Below are 25,132 nucleotides of genomic sequence, written 5' to 3' on the forward strand. Positions count from 1 at the left end.
CTAAGTTCTTACATCGGCCTCGACGCGGTCGGCAGCACTAACTACCGTACGCTACGTATACCGTCAAGCGGTGAAGAACAAGTGAACCCAGGATGAGGGCCTTTCTGATCTAGAGGCTAAAGGCACGCGCCGATCCGAGACGTAAGCCTCCATCATCTCCGTGAGGCAATTGATTAGGGATTGGGATTGTCTGAGCAACGTCGCAAGGCATGTCTGTGTTATCCCCGGTGGCTGAAGCAAGACGCGGAAGAAGGAATGTTACATACGGGATTGGGCTAGCTACCAACGCAGCTCGCATATGTGCAGTTGTGGATGCGTGCATGCATGCGTTTGTGGGTGGATGCCCTACCTGGCGTGCGAGAGGGCACCACGACACGCGTGTTTACTTCGTACGGCGAGTTATAAAGGGCCGATGCGCCTTACCTACCCTACATACACATATTATCTGGCCCTTGAACCTCCCCTCGATCGATCTTCTTGAGCCCCTCGTTCTCCAAAGCTCGCTCTGTTTTGTTCTGTTGATACCACTTGCCCTCTTCCTTCCACACCCCACTACGCAGATCTGCGCACCCACCCCTCCATCATCGAAAGCTAGGCAAAGCTTGATTTCGCGCAACCACCAAACTCTACACACACGATGTCTTTCTCGGCAGACAAAGTCAGTCATCTCAAGGGCGCGTTCTCGCAGAGGCGCTTCTCGAGTTCCAAAGATCCTAGCGAGAGTGGTACGTACATACCCGTTTGTTCTTCCCGATTGCTGTGACTACGTCATTCCTGAGGTGTACAACCCAATGGAAGTGGATCTGAGAAAATTGGGGGCGCGCTGCTTAAGATGGGCTTTTGGGAGCTTTTCGGTTCTCGATGTTCCGATCTTGACCGCTAGAGGTTCTTATCGGACCTCCTCCAACTTTTGCGCTTTCTTGGAGAGTCTCGTTGGAGTTGCTTGAGTCCTTTTAGCCGCTTTTCTTATCGCGCATTGTCCCCCCGTGCCGTTTCTCGCAGCCATGTCGCATACCAGACACGAATCAGGTCTTTACAAACTGGGAGGATGTATTGAAGGTCAAAAGTGCTAACATATCGTAGAGCTCGGATCCTCTATCCATCGCCAATTCCGCCAGTCGCACGAAGGCCACAAGCCACACGCCGGTCTCGACGCCACGCGCGCCTCCACAGGTGTCGTCTGGACATCCGAACAAGCCTACAAGCACGGTTTCCTCGAACACCCGGAGGAATGGGCAAACCTAGGTCAGGGTGCGCCTGAAGTCGACGACAGCATCAAAGGCTGCTTTGAGAGGCCGAAGGAGGTCGATATCAGCGCTCATGGCAGAGAGTACGGCCCAACTGCCGGTATCAGGCCGCTGAGAGAAGCGGTCGCGACACTATACAACGAGCACCACCGCAAGTGGCGCAAGAGCCAGTACACATGGGAAAACGTGTGTATTGTGCCTGGTGGACGTGCGGGTTTGATCCGTATCGCTGCTGTGTTGGGTAACTGCTACTTGGGCTTCTTCATTCCTGGTATGTTTAGATGAGAATTGTAGGATATTGGCTGCAGCTGACGAGAACAGACTACACTGCGTATAACGAGATGTTGTCGCTCTTCCGAAACATCGCTGCTATCCCCGTTCCCCTGGGCGAGGCCGACCAATACCACATGTCTCCCGACAAGATCGCTGAGGAAATCGCTCGCGGTACTTCTGTCATCCTTACATCAAACCCGAGGAACCCAACTGGCCAAATGGTTAGAACATAATTTCTATTGTATGAGGCATACACTGACTTCAAACTAGGTCACCAACCCCGAACTTGCACAAATCCAGAACATCTGCCGAGACCGCGCAACCCTGATCATGGACGAATTCTACTGCGGATACAACTACACCACCAACTGCGACGGCACCGTCATCTCAGCTGCCGACAACGTCGAAGACGTAGACGAGGACGATGTTCTCATCATCGACGGACTCACCAAGCGCTTCCGTCTCCCTGGCTGGCGAGTAGCATGGGTTATCGGCCCCAAAGAGTTCATCCAGGCCATCGGCTCCTGCGGTTCCTACCTCGATGGAGGCTGCAACGTGCCCTTCCAAGAAGCCGCCGTAGAGATGCTCTCACCACCCCGTGTCCGCAACGAGATGCGCGCTCTGCAAATGCACTTCCGCACCAAGCGCGACTTCGTCATTGGCCGTCTCCAGGAAATCGGCTTCAAGTTCCCGTACATGCCCAACTCGACCTTCTACCTGTGGCTCGATCTGTCGAACCTACCTGAAGGTATCAACGACGGTTTGAACTTCTTCCAGGCCTGTCTTGAGGAGAAGGTCATTGTTGTTCCCGGTATTTTCTTCGACTTGAACCCTAGCCGTCGTAGGGATCTGTTCGATTCGCCGTGTCATCACTTTGTTAGGTTGAGCTACGGACCTCGGATGGATGTTTTGGAGAAGGGATTGGATTCTATTGAGAGGATTGTTAAGAAGTAAGTCAGCATCGAGAAGTAGGATTGCGAGATTATGCTAACAATTGATAGGTACAGGGAAGAGCCGCAAAGGCATCGCGCTGTGGCCCACAGGCCGCGTGGTACCGGAGCCCCCAACTAGATGTGGGTTGAAGGCGACATGCGTGAGATGGATGATCTGTGTGGATTACGAAGTCGATGCCGACTTCAATACAAGTTATCATCTTCACTTTGCACCGATTCTGTGAGCATGTATGCTGCTAACCTGCTATTTTGACGAGCCTTCACCGCTTTCCAATATCTATGAACTCCGCAATCCTGTCAACGTCTATCATAACAGCTAATTCGGTGGCAACAAATAAGGATTATGAGATAATCCTTACGGTCGGGCGTTGGCTTACATCCGTCTTATCTCCTCGAAGGACTAACTGGGTGTCAGCACTACAACACAGCACGAATGACAAGGCTGGAACGGAGCTTCTACTGCATCACTTTTGCCTCTTGGACACCGATCTCAATGTTTTGCGTTTCTTTTCACTGTAGATGTCTTAGCGGTCCCGACGGATTGGATCCGATACTGCGTCACAATTTGTTGAATAACATGTGACGGACTTTAGCCGGTAAGCTTGGGGGATGTTCGGTGCCCGCCATAGAGCATGTCGTTTACTATAAGCATTCTGTTACTAGTCAGTCTTCCGACCCGTTCTTCTGTTGCTCTAATATATTGTCTCTGCATTCACGTTTCTGCGATGGCTTGATTCACGACGGCAATTATGAATCTGATCGTGACAAGCACCGCCACGAATCTCGATCAATGGAGAGGTTACAGTCCTGGGAACATTCCCTTATTGACGAGCTGGTTTTCTCCACCATCTGGTTGCTCGACTCGGTGGACCCAGTTGAGTTCTGATCCAGTCGTCATCTTCAACACATGGAATATTTACAATGAAGATCGGCTGGAAGATCGCGAATGCCGTCCGTATGGCAACGCAGAACCAACATACAGCCCCGGAATGTGCACGGCTGGTCAAACTATGGGTGGAATATTTGAGGTGCATTACCAGAACTCTGTGAAATGGATAGGTCGCTGTTGTGATAGGTAACAACCCCATTTGAGTACAAGGCAGTCTTACCCAGGCTTACGTTGACCTAGTGGTATGACTATTGGAGTCCTGTCCACCAGCTGCGAAAAACGTTTCACCAGCCCAATGACGGCTCTCACATCCTTCACAACTACATTAACCGACCTCTGTGAAGGAAACCTTACGATCTCCGCCCTTGATTTAGTAACATCAGTCTGTTATGTTAATGAGCTTTCCGAGACGACTGGAATTAACACTACCTTAAGGCAAGCGCCTACTGTACTTCTGTCCGGTATAGCGCAAGCAGCCCCGTTGACAGTTATCTGGAATTCTGAAGATATGGGTGCTTTTCCCCGTGATTATGCATTGTCACTCGCATCAGTGTTGAAAGTCCCTCTCGGAGATACAACTTCGGCTTCGTCGAACGATACAAATTCAACCTCCGCACCTCCGCGCACCAACTCTAACCGCAAAAGCACCATGATGAGCCCCGGAGCCATTGCCGGCATAGCCATCGGAATTGGTGCATTCGTCATATCCAGCATCGTTGTCCTCCTGTACCTTTGGCGAAGACGAAAGCAACGACAAAATCGACAGCACCCAGACGTGCCGGAGATGGAAGGAAGCTCAAGAGGGCTGAAGCGCTTTATGGGTGGGAAGTGGAGAGCTGAGACGGACGGAACTTCACAGCCGGTAGAAGCTGGTTCAACAAGCGTGAGGATTATTCCGGGGCCGCCCGTGGAATTGGATAGTACGCAGAGGGAACGGGATCAATAACGCATACCTGGGTGTGGAGAGGAGGGGACGCAGCAATTCGCTGGGCATTTCGGGATATTGGAAATAAGCGCGAGCAAGCTTTCGTGACTACATCTAGGTGTTGGACGAAAGGGAATTGGCGGATCGCAGACGCGATATTTTACCGTTCAGATAATGTGCCTGCCTGTCAAAATGGGGCCAAGATGAGAACCAAGAGGATGCTGCATTGTCAGACCGCACTTTCGCTTCTTTAACCCAACAGTAATCGACCACCATTATTCCCCAATATACCAATCTTTGCTGGGGGTAAGAAGAGGGCGCTCTGGACGTCTAGGTGAATCTTAGGTATGTTTGAGTTGGTGGGGGTGGTGTTCTGGGTGCGTTGAGTTGGCAAAAATGATTTAATTCAAACCAGACACATCTAGTATGTTTCTAGATTGTTCAGAACTTGTAGAACAGCAAAAAGAAACTGTTTCCGACACCGGGAATCGAACCCGGGCCTTGCCGGCACTGCGCTGCTGTGAGGCTGCGAGCTTGCTCTGCGATGAGAGCGGCAAATCCTAGCCACTAGACCATATCGGAAATTGATGGAAGAGACTGCGGATAGAAACAATATAATGAGAGTTTTTGACAGCTGGCGTGATTGGGGAAGAAGATCGAAAAGATGCGAGTCAGGAAATCGGGCAGGGAAAAGTTCGACCAAGATTGACTAACTCGCATCAAGCCTATGTATTACAGACCCACAAAGACCCGAGGCTAGACTATCAGCACTTGTAATATATTCTATTGGACGACCTAGGTGCGTACTACGTTGTATGTGGTTTGCGAAGCCACTGTTGACGCATGGCTGAGGAGGTCCTCAAGACATTTTCGGATTACGCAGGATATTTGGTACCCTACTGAAGTACACCAGTCATCTCTATTGTATTCTGATCGTAATATGAACAGCTTGTGAAGACCTCCTGGCTTGAGAGTTTGTACCACAGTTCACGTAATATATCATTCGACCAACAGCTTTGACTGCATACTCGCCCACCAAACGTTAATAGTTCACCCGAAAATGGACATATTTACCTGCGCCGAGAACTAGCTCCGATGAATTGGTATCGAAGCTCGATCAATCAAAATAGTTCTCCGATGATGTGATGACTCCCGACATCGCCGCGTCCCGGCCCGCGAAACAAAAAGTTCCCCGCGAACACCAACTTCGACTGGACATAGCGGTCCTCCACTTCAACTCCCAGCTTCTTCCACCCGCCCACCATATACACAATGGTCGCAAAGAACACGGCATTCGATCTGCAGAAATGCGCGCGATCCAACATTCTCGCATTGGAGCCGTACCGATGCGCGCGCGAGTAGGTGAATATCCATGACTCTTACCGCCGTGCCCAGCTCACGACGCGTAGCGACTACAAAGATGACGGCACCAACATCCTCCTCGACGCGAACGAGAATGCATACGGGCCGGGACTACAATTGAATGGCGAGGGCAAGCTGCCTGGCGCGAATGTCAATGGCACCTCAGACTCATCTTCCGCGATTGATGTCGATTTGCTTGGCCTGAACCGATACCCAGATCCGTATGTACACCGCGACCGCTTGCATCGCACACGCTGATGACCTCATGCAGCCACCAAGAAGAACTCAAGCAACTCCTCTGCAACCTCCGAAATACCCACACCCATACCTCCAAGAACATAGCACCCGCCAACCTCTTCGTTGGTGTCGGCTCCGACGAAGCGATCGATGCCCTGATCCGCGCCTTCTGCGTCCCCGGCAAGGAGAAGATTCTGACATGTCCACCCACATACGGCATGTACAGCGTTTCTGCGCAAGTCAACGACGTCGCGCTGGCCAAGATTCCCCTACAAACACCAAGCTTCGATCTCGACGTTCCCGCGATACTGAAGGCCATGGATGAGGACAAGAGCATAAAGTTGGCGTACCTGTGTTCGCCAGGCAACCCGACCGGAAAGCTGCTCAAGAAGGAGGACGTACAAAAGATACTAGAACACCCATGGAACGGTGTTGTAGTCGTGGACGAGGCATACATCGACTTCGCGCCCGATGGAACAAGTCTAGCAGAATGGGTAGCCGAGTGGCCCAATCTGGTGGTCATGCAAACACTCTCGAAAGCGTTCGGCCTCGCAGGCATTCGATTAGGCGCTGCCTTCGCAGACCCAGCGATCGCCCAAATCCTCAACAACATGAAGGCACCCTACAACATTCCCAACCCAACAAGCCAGATTGCGCGCGCCGCCCTCAGCCCGAAGCACCTGCAAGTCATGCAAAGCCACAAGGACCTCATCGTCAAGCAGCGCGACAGGCTGATCGAGGAGCTGCCCAAGATTCCTGGCATTGGAAAGCTCCACGGTGGCGTAGAATCGAACTTCTTGCTCTACCAGATACTCGATGCACCGGCGGATCAAGGTGGCAAGCCATCGAACGAGACGGCGCTCGCGGTGTATGAGGGCTTGGCGGAAGAGAAGGGTGTGGTAGTGCGGTTCAGAGGCAAGGAGCACGGATGTCTGGGCTGCTTGAGGATAACGGTGGGTACGGAGAAGGAGGTAGATCGCTTCTTGCAGGAGATCAAGCAGGTGATTGAGGGTATCCACAAGAGCTCGGGTAAGCTGGGGAAGAAAGAGGAGCAGCGGAGGGAGATGGAGGCTAATGATGTGGTCGCATAGAGGAGTGTAGGAGAAAGAGCCGCGATGACAAAGTACAAGTTCAAATGACCAGTCTGAACCAATGTCAGGCCCCAGTCTGAGTCAAAAGCACATTCTCTTTTTCATCAAGTGGTAGAGTACGTCCCTTCTGGTTCTTGACACGTCGACTACTTGAGGTGAAGGTGAACTTTGAGCGTTTGCTCTTTAGCGCTCATTCCGTTTCGGGAAAATCATATCCTAGTCTCAATATTCCGCTTCTGCCTGGTTTCTTCTTCCTTCTCTAGGGTCGCGCAAATTTTATTCGTCAGCTACCTTGTTCAATACCTTCTGACACCGCGTTGCGCCTTTCGATAATCGGCAATAGCAGCGCGCATGGACACGCCAAAGCAGGAAGCTGAACTTCAGGGCCTGCTCGCGGAGGGCCGAGCCCTGCAGAAGTCTTTGGCGGTATTGTCTTCCACTTTCCATCTCTTTTTGGTATTTGACAACTAATCTTTTACTAGACTGCAACGGCGGATCACGGCGCATACATGGAGAAGTGTATTGAAGCGAGCGAGCGCATTCTTGCCGCCGCAAAGAGTGTGACTACAGCGTCTGTCTCAACTCAAACTGCGTTAGAGGGCGTAGAAGAAGCGAGTACAGTCAGCACTGCTGGAGCCCCAGGCGGTCATGCCATTGTGCTGGTTCTCATCGATGGTACAAGCCACCAGGTATGTGACAAATCGCTGGTTATGATCACGATCTGACATTTCAGCAGTTTCTTGATGAACTATACCGCAATAAGATGTCAGGAGGAGCTGAGACAGCGAAGCGTCTTCGTGATGTCGTGGGTGAGAGGGTTGCAGCCATACTTCCCGCAGTCGCACGAAGCGGGTACCATATCTTCATCAAGATTTTCGCCTGCCTGAAGACTCTCTCGACCCGCGCTGCCGCAGCTAAGCTCACTTCTCCGGAGCCTAGATCCCTTGGGTTCCACTTCGGCGAATTCTCCAAGGTCTCTTCCTTCTTCGACTTTGTGGACACAGGCGACGAGGGTCATGTACCGACAAAGATTAGTGGTAAAGTTCTTTTCCTGCATGAGATATCTGGTGCTGACATGCCTGGTGTAGAAAACTTCAAGTTTTACATGGCCGACCCGAACTGCAAACACGTTTTCTTTGCCGCCGTGGGCTCGTCTCTGTACCGCCGAGCACTATATCCCTATCGCGGCCAGGCTAAGAAGGTAACACTTGTGCGTGGCACGAGCAATACTGGCGGGTTAAGTGAGCTGGGGTTTCCTGTTGTGACATTCGGCAATGTGTTCTCTATACCATTGATTGGTCAGGTCCAGGCTGGAGGTACAACGCAGATTGACACTACGACAGAGTCTCCCATGGCTGATACCGCTGCAGTGCGTTCAGTTCTTCATTATGCCATAAGTTTACACTAACCATGTCTCAGAAAGCACGTTCCACGAGCAACACAAGTACTTCCACCAGTCTCATCGATGTCAGTGGAGATCTCGAGACTGTGGGGGCTACGTTATACGAAGGCAAGTTGCCATCCTGCTACATTGACGGCCACCTACCCGTGAATGCGGCAGAGCAGCGCATCGACATTTATGTGCCAAAGCCACCTGCAGCGGAGATCGATATCTACAAGGCGCACTACAAACGGGATAAGCTGTGCAACCAACACCATCTAGGCAACTCTTGCACCATCGCAAAATGTCGATACTACCACGGCGTGTTGGAACCCGAAGCATACAGGGCGCTGCAGTACCAAGTGATTCGCCACCCATGCAAAAAGGGTGGCCTTTGCAGATCTTCAAATTGTTTCCACGGACACGTCTGCCAGAGCGAAAAATGCGCTGTAGCAGGCAATAAGGTTAGGGGATGTATAATGCCCGCTTCGATGCACGGGATGGATCTTAAGGTCGCTGGCTGGGTGGCCCCATCGAATGACAAAGTGAAGAACAAAGCTAGGCTGGCTGCACCGACCAAGATGGAAGATCTCCGGCCATTCGACGATATCGGGGACCTTATCGACTTTGACTAATGGGTTTCTGTCTGACCAGGCGTGTATTTTACCTGGACCTGAATACTGGAGTAAGGATTAGAAGGACACATGTAGATGCCCGAGATGATGAACCACGAACCTAATGAGGAAGACCGAGGAAGCGCTTTGTAGGCTACATGTACCTAGGGATGACACGCCTACCAATTATAGGAGAACGCGCCTTTGGCTCGGACTCGTTGTAGGCACGTTTGCCATATGTGTAGAAAATGGAGGGCTAGAAGCAAGCGCATAGATGGTCAGACGAACACATCGAAAGTAAAAAGTAACCACCCACGATGGATGTAGAAATACAGCGCATGACTGAAATCTGAATAATGTGGATGACCTCATGTTCCCATGGCTGCCAAGCCTCCATCGCCGAGGCACGAGTTCGCGCCAGTGAACCTTCCAACGCGAACAACACGCGTCCAACCACCTCACTTTTCTAAACTTGTGTACCAACGCCCACCTCGGATCACTTCTCGCGCTTCTGTCTGGGTGAACACTCGATCTGAAACCTTCACATGATCCTGCAGCACCCGCGATTGCCCAGTAGTAGTAAGCAGAATTCTGAAGATGCCCGCTGATGACTTCTGGTGCTCGAACAGCACTCCTAGGAAAGCATCGCACCACTGCGCACCTGCTCCAAACGCGAGGTCGTTGAGGCTGTCAATGGCACATATGCTGAGGTGTGGAGTCGCTGCCAAAAGTGCTGAGAACAACTCAAGAGCTGTCGGCCAGCTTTTATCCGAACCGTCCAATCTACGTAGCGCGTCCTGAGACGCTTCGAAAGTGTCTTCGTCGAATTGAAATTGCAACAGCTGAGATATCAAGCTGTACATCAGCCCGATCAGACCGACTTTCTCCAATTCTCGGTCCGCTACATGTGTCGCAGTCCGAGGTCTCTCGCAGAAATGCGAAACTGTTGGTAATCCCGCTTCCCACGCTGCAGCTAATATGTTCATCGCGAACGCGCGAGAGCAGGATATGCCACTATGCGACACTTCTGGGTCTGACACCCAGAGTGTAGAGGACCCGGCTTCTGCATCCTCCCAAGCCTGGTGTTTGCACGTTCTTTGGACCTCAGATACCCAGCATTTGTTATCGACACAAAGCGAACGACCTTCGGTCCCTACACAGAAGTCCTCTAGACCAGGAACGAGGTACCTCGATTCTGTTCGATTTACCAAGCTGTCATCCAGCGCGGCTTGCCCTGCCGCCCTGGAATCATCAGTATGTGCGAGCTCCTCCTTTTTATGATCATTTCCTTCAGCCCCGAATTCGATACAAGATCTCTTGTGCCCACTTAAAAGCAAGTCATGTGAGTTCCGTCCTATGTCATACAAGTCAGAGAGCTCCGAGTTTTGCTGTAGCTGAAGAAGCAAGCGTTCACCGCTTCGCTTCTGCTCCGCACTCATCACCAACGAGTTGGCCAGTTCCGCAGTCTGCGCTACCCTATACATCATCGTCACTTCCCTCTCGATTTTTGCTATCGCTTGTTCGTATCCTTGCTTTATCTTGCTGTTGAAACTTTTAAAAAAGCGGGCCGGCTGCGACTCCATATACCATTGCATAGCCTCGCGATAGAAGAGGAAGACTTGCGCGTAAAGTCTGGAATACAGTTCGCGCATCCGGCGTGTCCGCACCAACAGCACAAGATCTGCTGTATGAACTGCTATCTCGGTTATGTGAATGACATACTCTGAAAGGCAGTCGGCAATCTCGTCGTGGTTGACAGCAGCCTCAATGATGAGCATAAGGCTACCAGAAAGCACAGAGGCGTAGCTGTTGTGCGATGGGAAGATTGTGAACACGTTCTTGTGCGCTTCCAGTCCTCGGCAGAGGCCACGAAATCGACGAGCGAACTTGTTGGTATAATTAGTAAGGTGAGCATTACTGCGCAGTTTATCTGGCTATCGTACCAATCCTTCTTTGCTCCTCCATGTGCTTTCAAGATCACGAACGTAGTTGCACAAGTCATCGAATCCATGGGTGGCCATTCCCTGGATTGCCTCATTGGCTCTCGTCCGAGCCGCTTTGCGTTTCAATCCGAGTTTTGCTAATCGCGACGGTGGTTCTGGGATCTCGAACAATTTGCAGGTCTCAAGAAGTGCAAGTCTCTCCGTTTCGATAGTATGGAAGGCAAAATCGCTAACTCTATCAGTACCAGCAGATACACGAAAAGAAGACAAGCTTACTCTTTCTCGTCGTCTTTGTATAGCGCCCGTACCTGAGCCTCGAACATCTGCTTCTCTGCAGCGTCCTGCGCATGCTGTACGCTAATGGTCGCAAGCTCGAGGGTCGACTCCCCTCGCAGCTTGTTTGTAAATCGCCGCACCAGCGTTTGTCCTTCAAGATTCTCAGCTTCGATCCGATGAGAAACAGTATCCGACGCCATCTGCTGACTTTGGTATTTGACTACGAACCTACGGAGATCAGGTCAGCTAGTTATGATGCAGGCAGAAGATCCAAAGGCTTGCTGAAACCCTGCGCCTCACTTGCACCCTTGCAACCTCAACAAAGGGTCACAAAACCTGCAATGGCCCGCGTGGCTTCACAGCTGAGAAGCAGTAACACTCTCGATACCTATACACTGGTCACGACGTACGTGGCTTCATTGTTGAACAAGAGGTACAGTTTGATATTATCGTGATACAAGCGCTGATCTGAGTTAGGTTGACGGGGCCTCATGTAGCATCCGTTTCTTTGTCCTCGTCCACTGCCCGCGTCATGCATTCTCCCGTATAACTACGCATGCCTATCTAATTTAGGCTGACCGGTTACGAAAACTACTCGGAAAAGCCCAAGCGGCGGCAGGTTCCTGATGGGCCAACCTTGGCTCAACTGCGACCACGAATTCATTAGATTTGGATCATTCACGACACCACGCTTCTCCTCTTGTCCATCATGGCAACGGCCAAGCCCAGCTCGCTTCCTTCCAACGCCTGTGCTGAGCCACCAAGAAAGTCTAGCCCGGAATCTGTTCTCGTCGCAGTCGGTGGATACGAGTCTACTGCTGACAACCATTCCAAAACCCCGAAGCACGACCGACCGAAACTCCGCAGCGGTGATACTACTGACGATATCCAACAATGCAACAGCCAGTCCGAAGAAGTCATGGAAGCCTGCTCCGAAAACAACAGTGCTGGAAATGCGAACTATCAGGACGAGGAAGCCGAAGAAGTAACCGAGGATCTAGGCGAAGAGGATCACGACACCAACGAACAAGAATCCGATGACGATATCACATTTGAAGCTCCGATGGATCATGTCAACAGAGCTATCCAGGCTGCCACCGAAGCTGGGACGAAGAATGAACCGTGCTTCGACTTGTCGACGGGTGTACCTCGGCATATCAGCGCAAGATTTGGGGATTCGGCCGTCTATGTCATTCCTTGGATAGCGTGTTACTCATGGGAGGTATGAAGATCGCATTTTCTATAAATTTCGTGTTGCACGCCTGACTCAGTATACCAGGTGGTCTTAGTGTTACTAAAGACGTATTACCGCAACGACCACGATGCACTGAACGACATAAACTGGAACAACATCAATATTCTGAAGCTAGACCATGGCTTGATCTCCTCTGAAACGTGGGACTCGGTTGTCCAACACGGAATGCAGGTCGTATTCTCGGTGCACTCCTCTCTCGTCCCAAAACAGCCTCCACTGGATTACCGAGATCAATTGCGGTATACCGTCACCTATTTGGAAGTCAGTCCAAAAGACAGGAATGGATGTTTCGTTGACGAGCGTGCATATGACGCCCCAATGGAGGTAGATACTATCCATGGTGATACAGCGATGCCCGCACTGGAAGAATTGAGGACCATCCAGACCCCACGTTACCGGGCAAATGAGAAGGACGCCGATGCGCAAGCGAGAGCTAAGCTGGGGCCTCTCGATCAAGTGAAAGAGATTAGCCTGAAGATCAATTCGTCATATCTACTGAACATACTCAAGTCGGTCATCGAATACGCGTCAGAATCTCCTCATGGAGAGGAGTTCGGTGTAGGTATGGGCGAGTTCAACTACCCATTCAAGGATCTTTACCATCACATGGACGATCTGATAAGATACCGGGCTGGTGAGAGCTACTTACGTGCTCAGCACCCCGCAGCTTTCAACGAGAGGGCAGACTGTCACATTGACTTAATTCTTGACTATCTGAGCTTGCAGCGAGATATACCCTTCGAGAAATATGCCTCTGCCCGCCGCGAAAAGGTGTCAGTCACCACTTTCGCATCATGTTGGTTACTCCTAAAACCGGGTACTGATGTGTATGTGCGTGAAGAAGATGGACTTATGAACGCGTATATCGTGCATGCAGTCAGCGGAGGCGTCACTCAGGTCGATGGAAAAGCGATCAATCGCGACTACGAAGTATCCGTATGGAACCTGGCGTGTGATGGAACACACGCATTTCCCGAGGTTCGACATGTACGTGTTCCAGTTTTCGACAACGAGAGGGAGGTGAAAAGTCTGCCCGTATTTCCCGTTGAGTACAACGACAACTTCGACGACGGTAAACTCAAGCAGGAGTTGACAGAACGAGGCAAGAGGTATCTCAAATACACGAGCCAACCAAGCTTCTTGCAGTACTCTGGCCGGGGCTTAGCAAAGGGTGTAGAGGTAGCTACATCATAACGCCTACGATATAAACAACTGACTGTATGCAGTACAAACGAGCACGTGTTGTTGTTGCACACGAGAAGACGCCCTGGATTTCTTGCGACTTGAGCGATGCCCACCATAGACCGATGAATTTCACAACCTACATAAAAGCATCTATTCGCGTGGCAAGCTGCGAATGCCACCAATGTGAAGAGTTGAAGACATCGCAAGAGACTCACGACAAGGAACGATTCAGCGATTATTATATGATTCAGCCAAAGAGCCCTGATCTGATCTCTGACCATCAATACATGCTTATGGCATCGCATGTTTATGCCTTCATGCTGAAAGAGCGCACTTATGGTATGTTCGCCATCTTTGTCGCCCTAAAGTTGCTTACTGTACACTAGACTTGCTAGCTGTCGAAGGCTTGGAAGAGCCTGAGCTGGTCGAAACAGCGATCGACAGACTGGTCATAGATCACAACAACAAAGAGTTGATCAAGGCCATGGCCCAGGTCTATACAGATAGCGACCCCGATCGGTTCAGTGGGGACTTCATACGTGGAAAAGGCGAGGGGCAGATCATACTGTTGCACGGGCCTCCTGGAACTGGCAAAACGCTCACAGCTGGTGTGTTACCGTATCGTGTTGTCGGTTTACAACGACTAACGTATCCCAGAAACCGTTGCAGAGTATACGCGACGACCGCTCCTTAGCATCACTGCAGCTGACTTGGGCCATGAGCCTGAAGCGTTGGAAAGGAGTCTTCTCCGCTTCTTCAAAGATGCTAGTGACTGGGGCGCTATAGTGCTACTGGACGAAGCAGACGTGTATCTCGAGCAGCGAACGATACATGACCTGAGACGGAACAGCATCGTATCAGGCAAGCTTTTCACCTCTGCGTCTGCTGACGGTCGCTAATTGTCATTCCAGTATTTCTCAGAGCTCTCGATTATTTCGAAGGCATATTTTTCTTGACGACGAATCGCGTTGGTCAATTCGACGAGGCCTTTATGTCGCGCATCCATCTCTCACTTGGGTATGACAAGCTAACGAACGACTCGCGTGGCAAGATATGGGACAATATGTTCAGGAAGCTCCGCGATGATCACGAGCGTGGCGGACGAGAAATACTCTACGAATACGACGCAAAGAGCTATGTCAAGAGCAGAGAGGTACAGGAGCTAGAGTGGAACGGACGCGAAATTCGAAATGGTGAGTCGCTTGATGCGTATACTGAAACGTGTGACTGACGAGTCGTACCGTAGCCTTCCAAACCGCCGTCGCCCTAGCGGTCTTTGAAGCCAAGAAGGACAAGAGTGGAAAGCCACCCAAGGTGACTGAGGGCCGCCTCAGACAAGTCGTGCAGATGTCTTCGGCTTTCCGCAAATACATGACTGCTGCGCATAACGGTATGGACGAATCGACATGGGCTTTCAGACATGGGAATCGCGAGGACAAGTTTCCAAGCACACCAGCGAAGACCGCGACTTAAATCTGGGTAGCGCGAAAGTACTTAGTCCCTGCTTTTTAGTCATCAATATCTACTCTCATGGCTTCTCAAATGGAACTGAGTTCCTCCCTTAGTTCCACTTCATGGCAAGCTCAAAACCAACTCGTCGCAGGTGTCAATAACCGAGAAGCAGTACATGACTTGGTCCCGTCATACTTTGATCGCATACAGTTCTCCAAGAACTCTTTTAGATACGCACCAGCTGCAAATCGCAGCGCAAAAAACATACCCATGTATCGAATTCGATTTGATATTGTGATTCGAGGTGTAGTTGAAGAGACAAGATGCGCACATCCAAAAGGTATTTATACCCTTGCATGGCTGGAATTTGTGAGGTAGATCATCGCATCTCTTTCGTACACCACTCATGCTATTTTCCGAGCACGCATTTCTGTCATAGTTGGTTCTTCTGGTTGTGAGACCACAGCACACTCATCACACCAAACACTTTAGCTTTTCGTTTTGGATAATGCGTGATATACACCGGGTCTTTTTGCGACTGTCCTCAACTTCTCAGAACATAGTACTTTAGCTCGTCCGTTTTGGGTTTTCTGAAAGAGGAAGCAAAACTTTCACACATGAAAGCATTTCGTTGATACTTGAGAATGTAGTTTTTGGTGTTGGAGAAAGAGTGACGGGTGGTCCAGGAAGGCGGAATGAACGGTCTTTATACACCTCTTCTCTAAACCGACATGGCAACTCATCGGCTACGTTTTGATACTGTTGCACGACGACACACATGGACCCTGTAGGTTTTTGTTTTGGTAGTTCCGCAAACATCATCTTTTCAGGAAGCTCTTTTGGAGTCTCGAGACATGTATGGGAGTTCCTGTATTTTGAAGACATCGAAAGCGCAAGCCAGACTCGCGCACATGGAAATACTTTTGTAGTCTTTTGGAAACACGAACATTGAAGTTGTGGTGGAAGTACAGAGCTTGAAGGCAGCGGCGAAGTAGATATTTATACTCGCGTCAGAGCTCCGACGCCCGGCAGTCTTTTGGGCTCGAGACGGAAGACAAGAACATGTGCAATCCTCCAGCCAATTTTGAAATGTGACGTGATGGCTATGAGAGATAGCAGATGTGCGCAAATCAGGCAAGGAAGCCCGGAAAAGTCCAAAGACTATTCATGTGCGAGATGTTGATCCACCGCGTAGCTGCGAGTACGTCGAAGTATCCTTCTGTCGCCGTTGAGACATCGAAAATGCGAAACATTTCCTCAAAACTGTCTAAAGCCAGCGCTCAGAATGCCGCAAGAACATGCGCGATGTGTTTCAGCATTTAGATTTTAAAAGAGAAGGTCATGGGTCGAACGTGAATGTCATTTCGAACGCTGTTTTTGTGAAGGTGGGAATGAAGATGGGTTGTGGCAGGTTCGAGGAGCAATTTATAGACCCAAGGACAAAAGTTCAAAAATGGGCCATGCTGGAATCCATGAAAATGTTTATCATTGTGGTAAAAAAATTTGACTTGAAATATACATCAGTTCGACAACACCTCAACAATGTTATCCCAGAAGCCCAGATCATACACATTTTCCACCGCCGCCAGATTCCACACGCGCTCGAAGCTATCTTCTCTAGCTACTGACTGTATGCGGCTCGGAAGTGTTTTAGGCGGTTGACCATTTCGCGTGCGGATGAGAATGTGTCTGCTTTCCAGCGGCCATGTTGTTGGCGGCTCTTCGTCTTCTGGCGGGGTTTCCGGAGGAGTCGGGAAGGGTGACGTTGACGAAGAAGAATGCGCGGAGGCATGTGTGTGTTCCCGTGCAGGTGCTGCTGATCGATATTCTTGCATGGTATCCTCCCGCCTATGGCCCAGGAAAACGACGCCATCGGCCATGTCATCTCGCCAGTCTGCCCACTTGGCACTCTCGTTTGTGGTCATGCCAGCCCAGATCAAGTAGATGTGGTATGCGAGCAGACCCAACGGAAGCGGCCATGTGAGGAGAGCCAGCAGTCCGACTCCGGACCCTCGCACACCGCCCATGTCGAGGTAGATGGTCGCGTAGATAAGGAAGTAGTGAGTCTTCCGGTCAAAGTACCCGAACCAGCTCTTCGTGTTTACGCCTTGCTTAGGGCTGTATCTATACCATCCTTCGTACTTCAAGTAGTGTCTGTGGACCAACGGTGAAAGGCTGTAGTAAGCCAGGTATGCGCCGTAAGCTATCAGTATGCCCGTGGATAGCAACAGGGCTAGGAACCACTTGTAGTTGCCCCGTCCTAGGCAATTGTTAACCCATATGCAATGATGGTCCATCCTCGACACGCATGTCTTGCATATGCTGCAATGCTTGCTCCGCGCCGGCTTCAAGAACTTGCACGTCCGGCACGGCGTGCCCGGATAATACAGCACCCGATCATATGGGTAGTGTCGCATCTGCTCGGCATGATTGAGCGTGGTGATGTATGTCTGGCTGTTGCTTTTCGCACTGAGATATAGGAAGATGTACGGCTGCGGCAGCAGAACGAAGGCTAGGAGCTTGTGATGCGGTCGGATGAGGTGCCAAACGGTGGGCAGGAACAGCGTCGCGCATGCGGTTACGAGGCCGAGGAAGAAGATGACGACCAGCGGGTGCTTGTCGTGCATGAGGTAGTTGCCCAGGCGGGAGCCGCCATTGGTGATGCGGCCATTGGTGAGCGCAAGATCGAGCTTTCGGAATGCGGAAGGGATGTGGATGAGGAAGAGGCGGTTGAGGAAGCCTATAGGCGTGTTTCTGGGAACGTTAGAATGAATGATGCGAGGACGAGGAGCGTAGATACCTAAAAGCCGGGAGTCGTCCGAAGAAAGCTACAAAAGTCACCAGCGACACTGTGATGGTGAAGATGATGATGGTGCGGGCGACGGTCATGGTGAAAGAGACCTGCAGACTGCGACACTAGGCATGGCGGAACAGAATGAAGACGCGGATCGAAGCTCTATGGCATCACGTCGCGCTCTGTCTGTCAGTTCACAGAGGTGACAGCGCAAGCGTCGGATAGGGCTGAGCAGCCGCGGAGGCTAAGCGACCCCGCGTGAATCATGCATCCCATGTGAGCACGCGTCGCGCCTGAGCCAACGCGTCATTCATCACCACCATAATCCGACAATACCACCCCACCATGGCTGGGCCGACCGTATACACCGACGTCGCTGAGGACTTCGATTTCGCATCAGGCGGTCAATTATTCGCTGGCAAGAAGTTCTGGGTTGCGCAGCGCGTAGCGTCACGCAAACGGCTGCTGGACGATATCAAAGCCAACGGCGGAGAGATCGTTGCGTTGGAGAAGAAGGCAGACTACCTCATCGTCGACCACGCTCGGAGAGACTGTCCTCCCGGATCAACATCGTACGAATTCATAGAAAAGTCCATCAAGGAGGGAGAACTCCAAGATCCCGAGGACTACACAGCCGGACCGCCGCTAGGTGAGGCGCGAGAGGCTGGTTCCATCCACCAACCAACGAAGAGCGGAAGGACATCGTACACAGCAGAGGAAGATAGGATACTCTCCAAATGGGTGCGCGACGCTCAATCGAAAGGCGCTTCCATCAGCGGGAACGAGCTATACAAGCAGCTCGAAGCCAAAGTATGCGCCAACAAAGAAAACGCGCGTGGTAGTGGTCGCTAACGAACGACAGTACCCGCGGCATACATGGCAGTCATGGCGCGACCGATGGGTCAAGACACTTAGCAAACGTCCGCTCTCGGCTTTCACGATACCTGACAACGCTCCTCCGTCTCCTCCTTCCGATCAGTCCAACGAACGTATGCCCCCAGTTCCAGCCCCCTCCAAGCCTACAGAACAGCAAACACCTAAAACAGAACAGGCTCCGAGTGCGACCAATCTCGATAACAAGGGCAAAGCAAAAGCAAACCGCGACTATAGTGTGGAAGAGTTAGAAGTTATGTTCAGCACAGACGACTGGCTGGAGTGCTATGCTTTTGTAGCGATCATCGATGGCGTGGAAGGACAAGACGACTGGATCTCAGCTTGGGATGGGTGGGCTGAGAATCAGGGGAACCAAACTGCCGAGCAGTGGCGGCAGTATTACGAGAAGGTAGTCCGTCCACAGTGGTTGCGCGATCCGGTATCAAAAAGGGACAAGATCAGAAAGAAGATGGAACAAAAGCACGATGCCGAAAAGGCAAGGCGGAGTCAGGCGCTCAGTCAGCATCTAGCAGAGATCGACAAACCAGACGAAACAGTGCCATATCCTCCTCCAACAACACGAGATGAAGTGGAGCCGGTACAGCCGCCAGCCTCTGAGGGAGCGTACTCTGAGGAATTACTGCAAAACCGAAACCCACCGAAGATCGCATCAGAGCCTAAGATGCCGTCATCATCCACCGCTCGCCAAGAATCTCCGAACTTCTATGATGAACAGCTTGCCAGGTACACTAAGCGATTACGGGAAGACAACTTTGTGAAGCAGGAAGATGGGGAAGAACTAGCTCCTCCCACCAAACGTCGGAAGAGCGGAAGCGCGACGCCTACCCAGGAAGAGCCAATGCAACCGATCAAAGCCGAGGGCACGCAGAACCAGCCCGTGGAGATATCTTCCGCTGCGAGTTCCCAGACTAATTCGACGTCAGAAGATGCCGAGGAGTTGATGCAAGAGCAAATCCGGTCTCAAGAACCCGATGCACTGGATGAAGATGCTACCATCGTGAACATCGACGAAGATCTAAAAGAAGAAGAGGTGAGAAGCATAGAGTCAGATGATTTCCCTGACATTGATGAGCTACACCCACTCTCACCGCCACGAGAACAAGACTCGGTATCTGGCGATGATCTTCCCTCAAATACACCCACACCGCGTGCCACCCGACAAAAGATTTCTAATTTCGAGACTCAAGCCATCCTATCGTCGCCGACACAAGACACGTCCTCAAGACCACAAGACTTCGTCCCCAACATGAACCCTCGCCAACCGCAGCGGTTCTCATCACCACCCGAACAACCACCATCCGACGCATCGACAACGCAATCCATGGAAGAGTTCCGCCGCTCCCTTCAAGAAGAAGGCGAAGAAGAAGACCCAGATCAAACCCTCTACTCACAGAATCCCCCTCAACCACTGCTCATATCCTCATCCCCCGCACCTTCCACCTCATCCACAGGCGAAGAAGACCCCGACCCACCTCTCACTGGCGACGAAATCATCGATTTCTACACCGAGCTAAACGAGCAAAAATGGTCCGACGAATTCATCAGCCAAGCACTCAAACGTACAAGTCTACGTCCTGACTTGGCTGAAAAAGTACTCGATGCATGGAAGGTCGGAAAGCCTCTACCGATGGAAAGGGGTATATGGAGTAAAGAAGATGATGAGGCGGTTGAGGGTGGTGATGGATATCAATTAGCGTTATTGGAGAAAAAACATACGTTGGATGGGTGGGGTGGGATTGTGGAGAGGTTGAAGTTTTTGGACACGTATCGGAGTCGGTAGTGAAGGAGATTCATGGCTTTGGTATTTGACAGTATTGAGCCAATTTTTAGAATGGCGCTTCGCAGGATTGGATGGGACGTTCGTATATACCCTCAGCGCAGCCCACATGGCGGCTATCTTTACAAATTTCGCAGGTCTGACAATCCATGTGTAGGAGAAGCTCATCTCATCACCTCCCCCGAGTCTTAATGCCCAACCCAAGCCCGATGCGCCTCCCCATACCTCTCCCCCTCCGGCTTCGCCTGATCCACAATCCTCCTCATCTCCGCCATCTCCTCCTCACTCAACTCCACATCCCTACTCCCCCAATTCTCCTCCAACCGCCCCACCTTCGTCGTCCCCGGAATCGGCATCATCCCCTGGCTCGCCACCCAAGCCAACGCAATCTGACTCGTCGAGCACCCCTTCTTCCTCGCCAACTTCTTAATCTCCTCGACAATCGCTTTATTGCGATAGAAGTTCTCGCCTTGGAATTTCGGGACGGTCCGCCGGAAGTCGTCAGGCGCAAAGTCGTCGGGCGACGCGTAATCGAAGTTGTCGACGAGCCAGCCGTGGCCGAGGGGTGAGTACGCGATGTAGGAGATGGAGAGTTCAGCGGCGGTGGCGATGAGGGAGTCGGTTTCGTGGAGGGTTTCGAAGGCGGAGTATTCGGCTTGGATGGCGTGGATTTTGGCGACTTGCGTTGGGGTTAGTAGGTGGAAGATTGATAGGTTGGGGGTGGTGTACTTGAGTTTGCTTTTCGGAGTGTTTTGGCTGAGCACTCTGAAAGACCGATGTACTTGGTTTTGCCTGCCTTGCGACATTCGTCGAGGGCGGGGATTGATTCTTCTAGGGGGGTATTCGGGTCGATGCGGTGGAGGTAGTAGAGGTCGGGTGTGAAACCTAGTCTTTCGATCGTGCCGTCGATGTACTTCTTGATATGAGCTGGGCTGTTGGTTACGCCTGACTCGCCATCGAAGCATGCAACGCCACACTTTGAGGCAACTGGACATAGGCTATCAGCGATACTGCCAGTACGAGATCTTAATCTCTAATTAGGAGAACTTACTGAACACCTTGTCACGAACGTTGTGCTTTCGGATGAAGTCTCCTAGAAGCTTTTCGTTCACACCAGCCTGGTACACGACGGCAGTATCCCAGAAAGTGCAACCGAGTTCAATGGCTTTGAGAAGAACGGGCTCGGCTTGTTCAAGGCTGAGGTTGCTACCCAGTCCATGACTGAGGCCCATGCAACCAAAACCTGGAGATGGGACTTGGATGTCCTGGAACTGGAAGGTCTTGACCATTTTGATAGAGTTGGCTGCGTAGAGACGAGACGTTCTGAGTAGAAGTGGAAGTTATTGAGCTGGTTTGATAAGGTAAGACTTGCCCACAGAGGTCTGTCTTATATATTCACGCAAAGCAACTTGGAATATGTTCGGTGATACAGACTTCGAGAGTGTCAGCCAGTTGCATTAGCGGACCCATGCAACTTCGTGGATAAGTGATGTTGAGTCGAGTATCTCCGCTAAAGCCGCGTTACCCTCATGCCTCACGTACTCCTGATCCTCACGTACTCCTAACAAGAACGGAATTTTGTCGGTGAAGAATCTGACGTGATGTCCACATAGTTGTTTCGATTGGCGTACTCAGAGGCGTTATGTCCGTTACCGCCGATGTTGCGACTCACATCCACATCAATAGTTTGAAGTATCGACATCTTGTTTGTGCCAATCTCACAGGTAATTCTTACGATCGAATAGCTTACGAAAGTATTTATTAGTATTACGGCAAGTGTATCTGAGAAGTGTGAGTTGCATCGTCTAGGTAGAGGTGAGATATGTTGGAAGATCGCAGCTAGCACATCGATGTTGATGAGGACCTCCAGCCACGCAGCCACAGCTTCAAGCCACTCATTACCAGCAATGACGTCGCCCAAGATGTGGATGCCGGAACCCTGCTTGTCGCGTGTGTCTCCTGTTGAAATGTCGACACAACTACGTCTTCGCGTCTCCGTGTATTACGCCGCGATCCGATCTCCCCGGCCATTGCATCATCCTTGTGCCGACAATGAGGCACCGACTGTCAGCGCTGGCCTCGCTCCCACGCGCCTCAACATTCCCGACCGCTCGATGCGCACCACTATTCACACGCAACTCTCCACGCATATCAATACAGCTTAGGGCATCCTCCCAATTCCGATGCTATGCGACCAAGCCCAGAGGCCTGGACAAGGAGACTGACAAGTATGGAGACTACAGCAACTCCAATGCGCGGCCTGCGGCAGACCTCAATGAGAACATCACACAGGAAGAGAAGGACCACTTCGCAAAGAAACTGAAGGAAGACAAGGGCAAGCAAATACGAACACCATGGCACAGGGAAGGAAGCGACCTGCCGCCTGTCGCGCGACAGAGGAGCGCTGGAGCCATGACCAAGGGTATGCCTCTCTTGTTGTATGAGGACTTCATCACTAACAAGAGACAGGTAAACTTCTCACTACCCCGTCGCGGATGCTTAAGATCATTCTGCCACTTACGACGAGCGATATGAACACCGATCGCAAGGATGTTGAACCTCTAGCACTCCTCGTCCACCCACAACAGCCCATCTCCTACCTCGAACGCCTGATACAAGCCGAGCTACCCACAATCAAGGACAAGGAGGGCCGTGATCGCCAGCCGAATGTCTACTTCCGCGCCGAGGACTCAATGCAGCATGACGCCGAGCCGGAGGAAGTGGAAAGCACACCAGTCAGTAACGAAAGCGAGAGTCTCAGCGAGAAAGACGGCGAGGAGGACTTTGAACAGGTCGACGAGATCCGTATCGATGGAAAAGTCCAGAAAACAGGGAAGCTCAACAGCCAGGATCGGAAGACACCTGAACAAGCTGAGCAGCTGCGAGGTGGGCCTGGCAAGGGAGGCGTCGAGTCGTACTCCGGACAAGGCCAGGAAGCACCAGCAGACAAGCAAGGCGAGCGCAAGTTTGTGCGATGGTCTTCATCCACCGAGATTGGCGACTTCATCCGCGATGCTGCTCGAGGGCAGGAATTCGCCATTGAGATTGAAGGTGCGCCAGAGGAGATCCGGGTTGGTGTGCCCAGCTTCAAAGACAGGACCTACTATCTACGAATGCGTCTGCGCAAGACGTCCAAGAAGATCAGTGAGATGGCGAGTGTGAAGAAGGAGTGCGACGATCTGGCACAGGCGGCGGCAAAGAACGTTGCAAGGGCTGGTTTCGTCGGCATCGCTGGATGGTGGTGCGTTGTGTACTACCTCACCTTCCAGACAGAGCTGGGCTGGGATGTCATGGAACCCGTCACGGTAAGTTTGGTCACAACTTGAATCTGGGATTATCTGACATTTTGAACAGTACCTTGTCGGTCTCTCCACCCTTATTGGAGGTTACGTATGGTTCCTCTACCACAACCGCGAAGTCAGCTACCGGTCTGCCATGAACTTCACTGTATCCCGCCGACAGCAGAAGTTGTACGCGCAACATAATTTCGATTTGCGCAAGTGGGAAGTCCTGATTGAAGATGGAAATGCGCTTCGCAAGGAGATCAAGGCTGTTGCCAACGAGTACGATGTTGAGTGGGACGAACTGCAAGAAGAGAAGGACGAGAAAGTCCAGGAAGCACTCAAGAAGGACCGCAAGAAGAAGGAGGAAAAGAAGAAGTCCAAGGACGACGAGGATGACCCGGCACCGGAATCGAAGAAGGACGACTAAGACAAGTGAGCGGTAGATCATTGCACCAGCTCATACATGTTTTGTGGGTTGAGCACTTGAGCGAGGCGTTCATGGGCATTTTCGGTAGACAGCGCTTGCAGCATGGTACATATTGCTGCCACATGTGGTCCTGCACCACATATACATATTTGCCATTGAGCGTCACTTCTGATCATCTGATGGCGCGTCGGCTGATTTAATATGATCAAACATCATCAGCCGGGTTTGGACGCGGAGAACGCCCTGCTGTCATCTATAACGTGGTACTGTGCCGCCACTATACATGACCGCGTCTGGGGCTAACGCGCTGTCAGACCTGGGTCTGGGAATGCACGATTGCCGAGAACCGTACTACGGCCATCAGCAAGCAAGCAATCGCTTCCTCCCACGGTCATCAGTGTGCCTTTTGTCTCACACCTCAGTCCATGATAGGATTGCGACACCACCACCAACTCGTAAAGGAATGTGCATCATCATGTATAATCGGTAGCAATGTCCACGTATGCGACATTGGAGACGAATGTTGTGTTGCGTTATAATTGGACCTGTTGCCTCCTCGGCCAGCGAAAAGCAACTCGGCACCAAGACACTTCGAGATGGCGGTGCATGGTGGTGTAGAGATTTAGGGTCCGGGTTGGGGTGGGCCGTTGCGCGTGTTGGAGTGGGCCCACAGCGACTATTTATATCGCCCCGTGTGGGGATTTCTTCTTGGATACCAAGACGAACACCACAACGGTCGCATGTCGGACAGGACGATAAACGTGTCACGAGGCTGTCCGAACTTCGCCCGGAATACATCGGCGGTTTGCAGCACACCTGGGATTGATAGTGCTTGTTCCGAGAAGTGCTAGACGGGCGCAGACATGGCCTGAG

The 25,132-nt window shown here is 51.5% G+C and overlaps 8 protein-coding genes and 1 non-coding gene across 9 annotated transcripts; 6 read left to right on the top strand and 3 right to left on the bottom strand.

The window, feature by feature from the left end:
- Positions 1 to 637: 637 nt before the first annotated feature.
- Positions 638 to 2,591, top strand: J4E87_009571 (uncharacterized protein; the record flags this gene model as incomplete). The annotated part of the gene is made up of 5 exons (XM_049381147.1): positions 638 to 725; positions 1,084 to 1,518; positions 1,569 to 1,741; positions 1,791 to 2,470; positions 2,522 to 2,591. The coding sequence occupies 5 exons, from the start codon at positions 638 to 640 to the stop codon at positions 2,589 to 2,591; spliced, it is 1,446 nt and encodes a 481-aa protein (XP_049229173.1).
- A 2,169-nt stretch (positions 2,592 to 4,760) lies between these two features.
- Positions 4,761 to 4,869, bottom strand: J4E87_009572. Its single transcript has one exon. It is a non-coding gene; the product is annotated as a tRNA-Glu (tRNA).
- Positions 4,870 to 5,559: 690 nt separating this feature from the next.
- J4E87_009573 (uncharacterized protein) lies at positions 5,560 to 6,977 on the top strand (the record flags this gene model as incomplete). Its single annotated transcript, XM_049381148.1, has 3 exons — positions 5,560 to 5,645; positions 5,697 to 5,870; positions 5,921 to 6,977. 3 exons carry the CDS (start codon positions 5,560 to 5,562, stop codon positions 6,975 to 6,977), a joined length of 1,317 nt encoding a protein of 438 aa, XP_049229174.1.
- A 509-nt stretch (positions 6,978 to 7,486) lies between these two features.
- J4E87_009574 (uncharacterized protein) lies at positions 7,487 to 8,993 on the top strand (the record flags this gene model as incomplete). Its single annotated transcript, XM_049381149.1, has 3 exons — positions 7,487 to 7,666; positions 7,714 to 8,346; positions 8,397 to 8,993. The coding sequence occupies 3 exons, from the start codon at positions 7,487 to 7,489 to the stop codon at positions 8,991 to 8,993; spliced, it is 1,410 nt and encodes a 469-aa protein (XP_049229175.1).
- A 2,907-nt stretch (positions 8,994 to 11,900) lies between these two features.
- On the top strand, positions 11,901 to 15,104 carry J4E87_009575 (uncharacterized protein; the record flags this gene model as incomplete). Its single annotated transcript, XM_049381150.1, has 7 exons — positions 11,901 to 12,413; positions 12,471 to 13,625; positions 13,673 to 13,970; positions 14,018 to 14,239; positions 14,289 to 14,511; positions 14,553 to 14,824; positions 14,878 to 15,104. 7 exons carry the CDS (start codon positions 11,901 to 11,903, stop codon positions 15,102 to 15,104), a joined length of 2,910 nt encoding a protein of 969 aa, XP_049229176.1.
- Positions 15,105 to 16,603: 1,499 nt separating this feature from the next.
- J4E87_009576 (uncharacterized protein) lies at positions 16,604 to 17,972 on the bottom strand (the record flags this gene model as incomplete). Its single annotated transcript, XM_049381151.1, has 2 exons — positions 16,604 to 17,837; positions 17,884 to 17,972. The coding sequence occupies 2 exons, from the start codon at positions 17,970 to 17,972 to the stop codon at positions 16,604 to 16,606; spliced, it is 1,323 nt and encodes a 440-aa protein (XP_049229177.1).
- A 250-nt stretch (positions 17,973 to 18,222) lies between these two features.
- Positions 18,223 to 20,551, top strand: J4E87_009577 (uncharacterized protein; the record flags this gene model as incomplete). Its single annotated transcript, XM_049381152.1, has 2 exons — positions 18,223 to 18,687; positions 18,740 to 20,551. The coding sequence occupies 2 exons, from the start codon at positions 18,223 to 18,225 to the stop codon at positions 20,549 to 20,551; spliced, it is 2,277 nt and encodes a 758-aa protein (XP_049229178.1).
- A 185-nt stretch (positions 20,552 to 20,736) lies between these two features.
- Positions 20,737 to 21,837, bottom strand: J4E87_009578 (uncharacterized protein; the record flags this gene model as incomplete). Its single annotated transcript, XM_049381153.1, has 3 exons — positions 20,737 to 21,227; positions 21,278 to 21,535; positions 21,600 to 21,837. 3 exons carry the CDS (start codon positions 21,835 to 21,837, stop codon positions 20,737 to 20,739), a joined length of 987 nt encoding a protein of 328 aa, XP_049229179.1.
- A 763-nt stretch (positions 21,838 to 22,600) lies between these two features.
- Positions 22,601 to 24,259, top strand: J4E87_009579 (uncharacterized protein; the record flags this gene model as incomplete). Its single annotated transcript, XM_049381154.1, has 3 exons — positions 22,601 to 22,970; positions 23,018 to 23,853; positions 23,903 to 24,259. 3 exons carry the CDS (start codon positions 22,601 to 22,603, stop codon positions 24,257 to 24,259), a joined length of 1,563 nt encoding a protein of 520 aa, XP_049229180.1.
- Between the last annotated feature and the right edge of the window lie 873 nt (positions 24,260 to 25,132).

This window comes from Alternaria ethzedia (genome assembly GCF_023757985.1).
Source record: "Alternaria ethzedia strain BMP 0044 chromosome Unknown scaffold_36, whole genome shotgun sequence".
Taxonomy (NCBI): Eukaryota; Fungi; Ascomycota; class Dothideomycetes; order Pleosporales; family Pleosporaceae; genus Alternaria; species Alternaria ethzedia.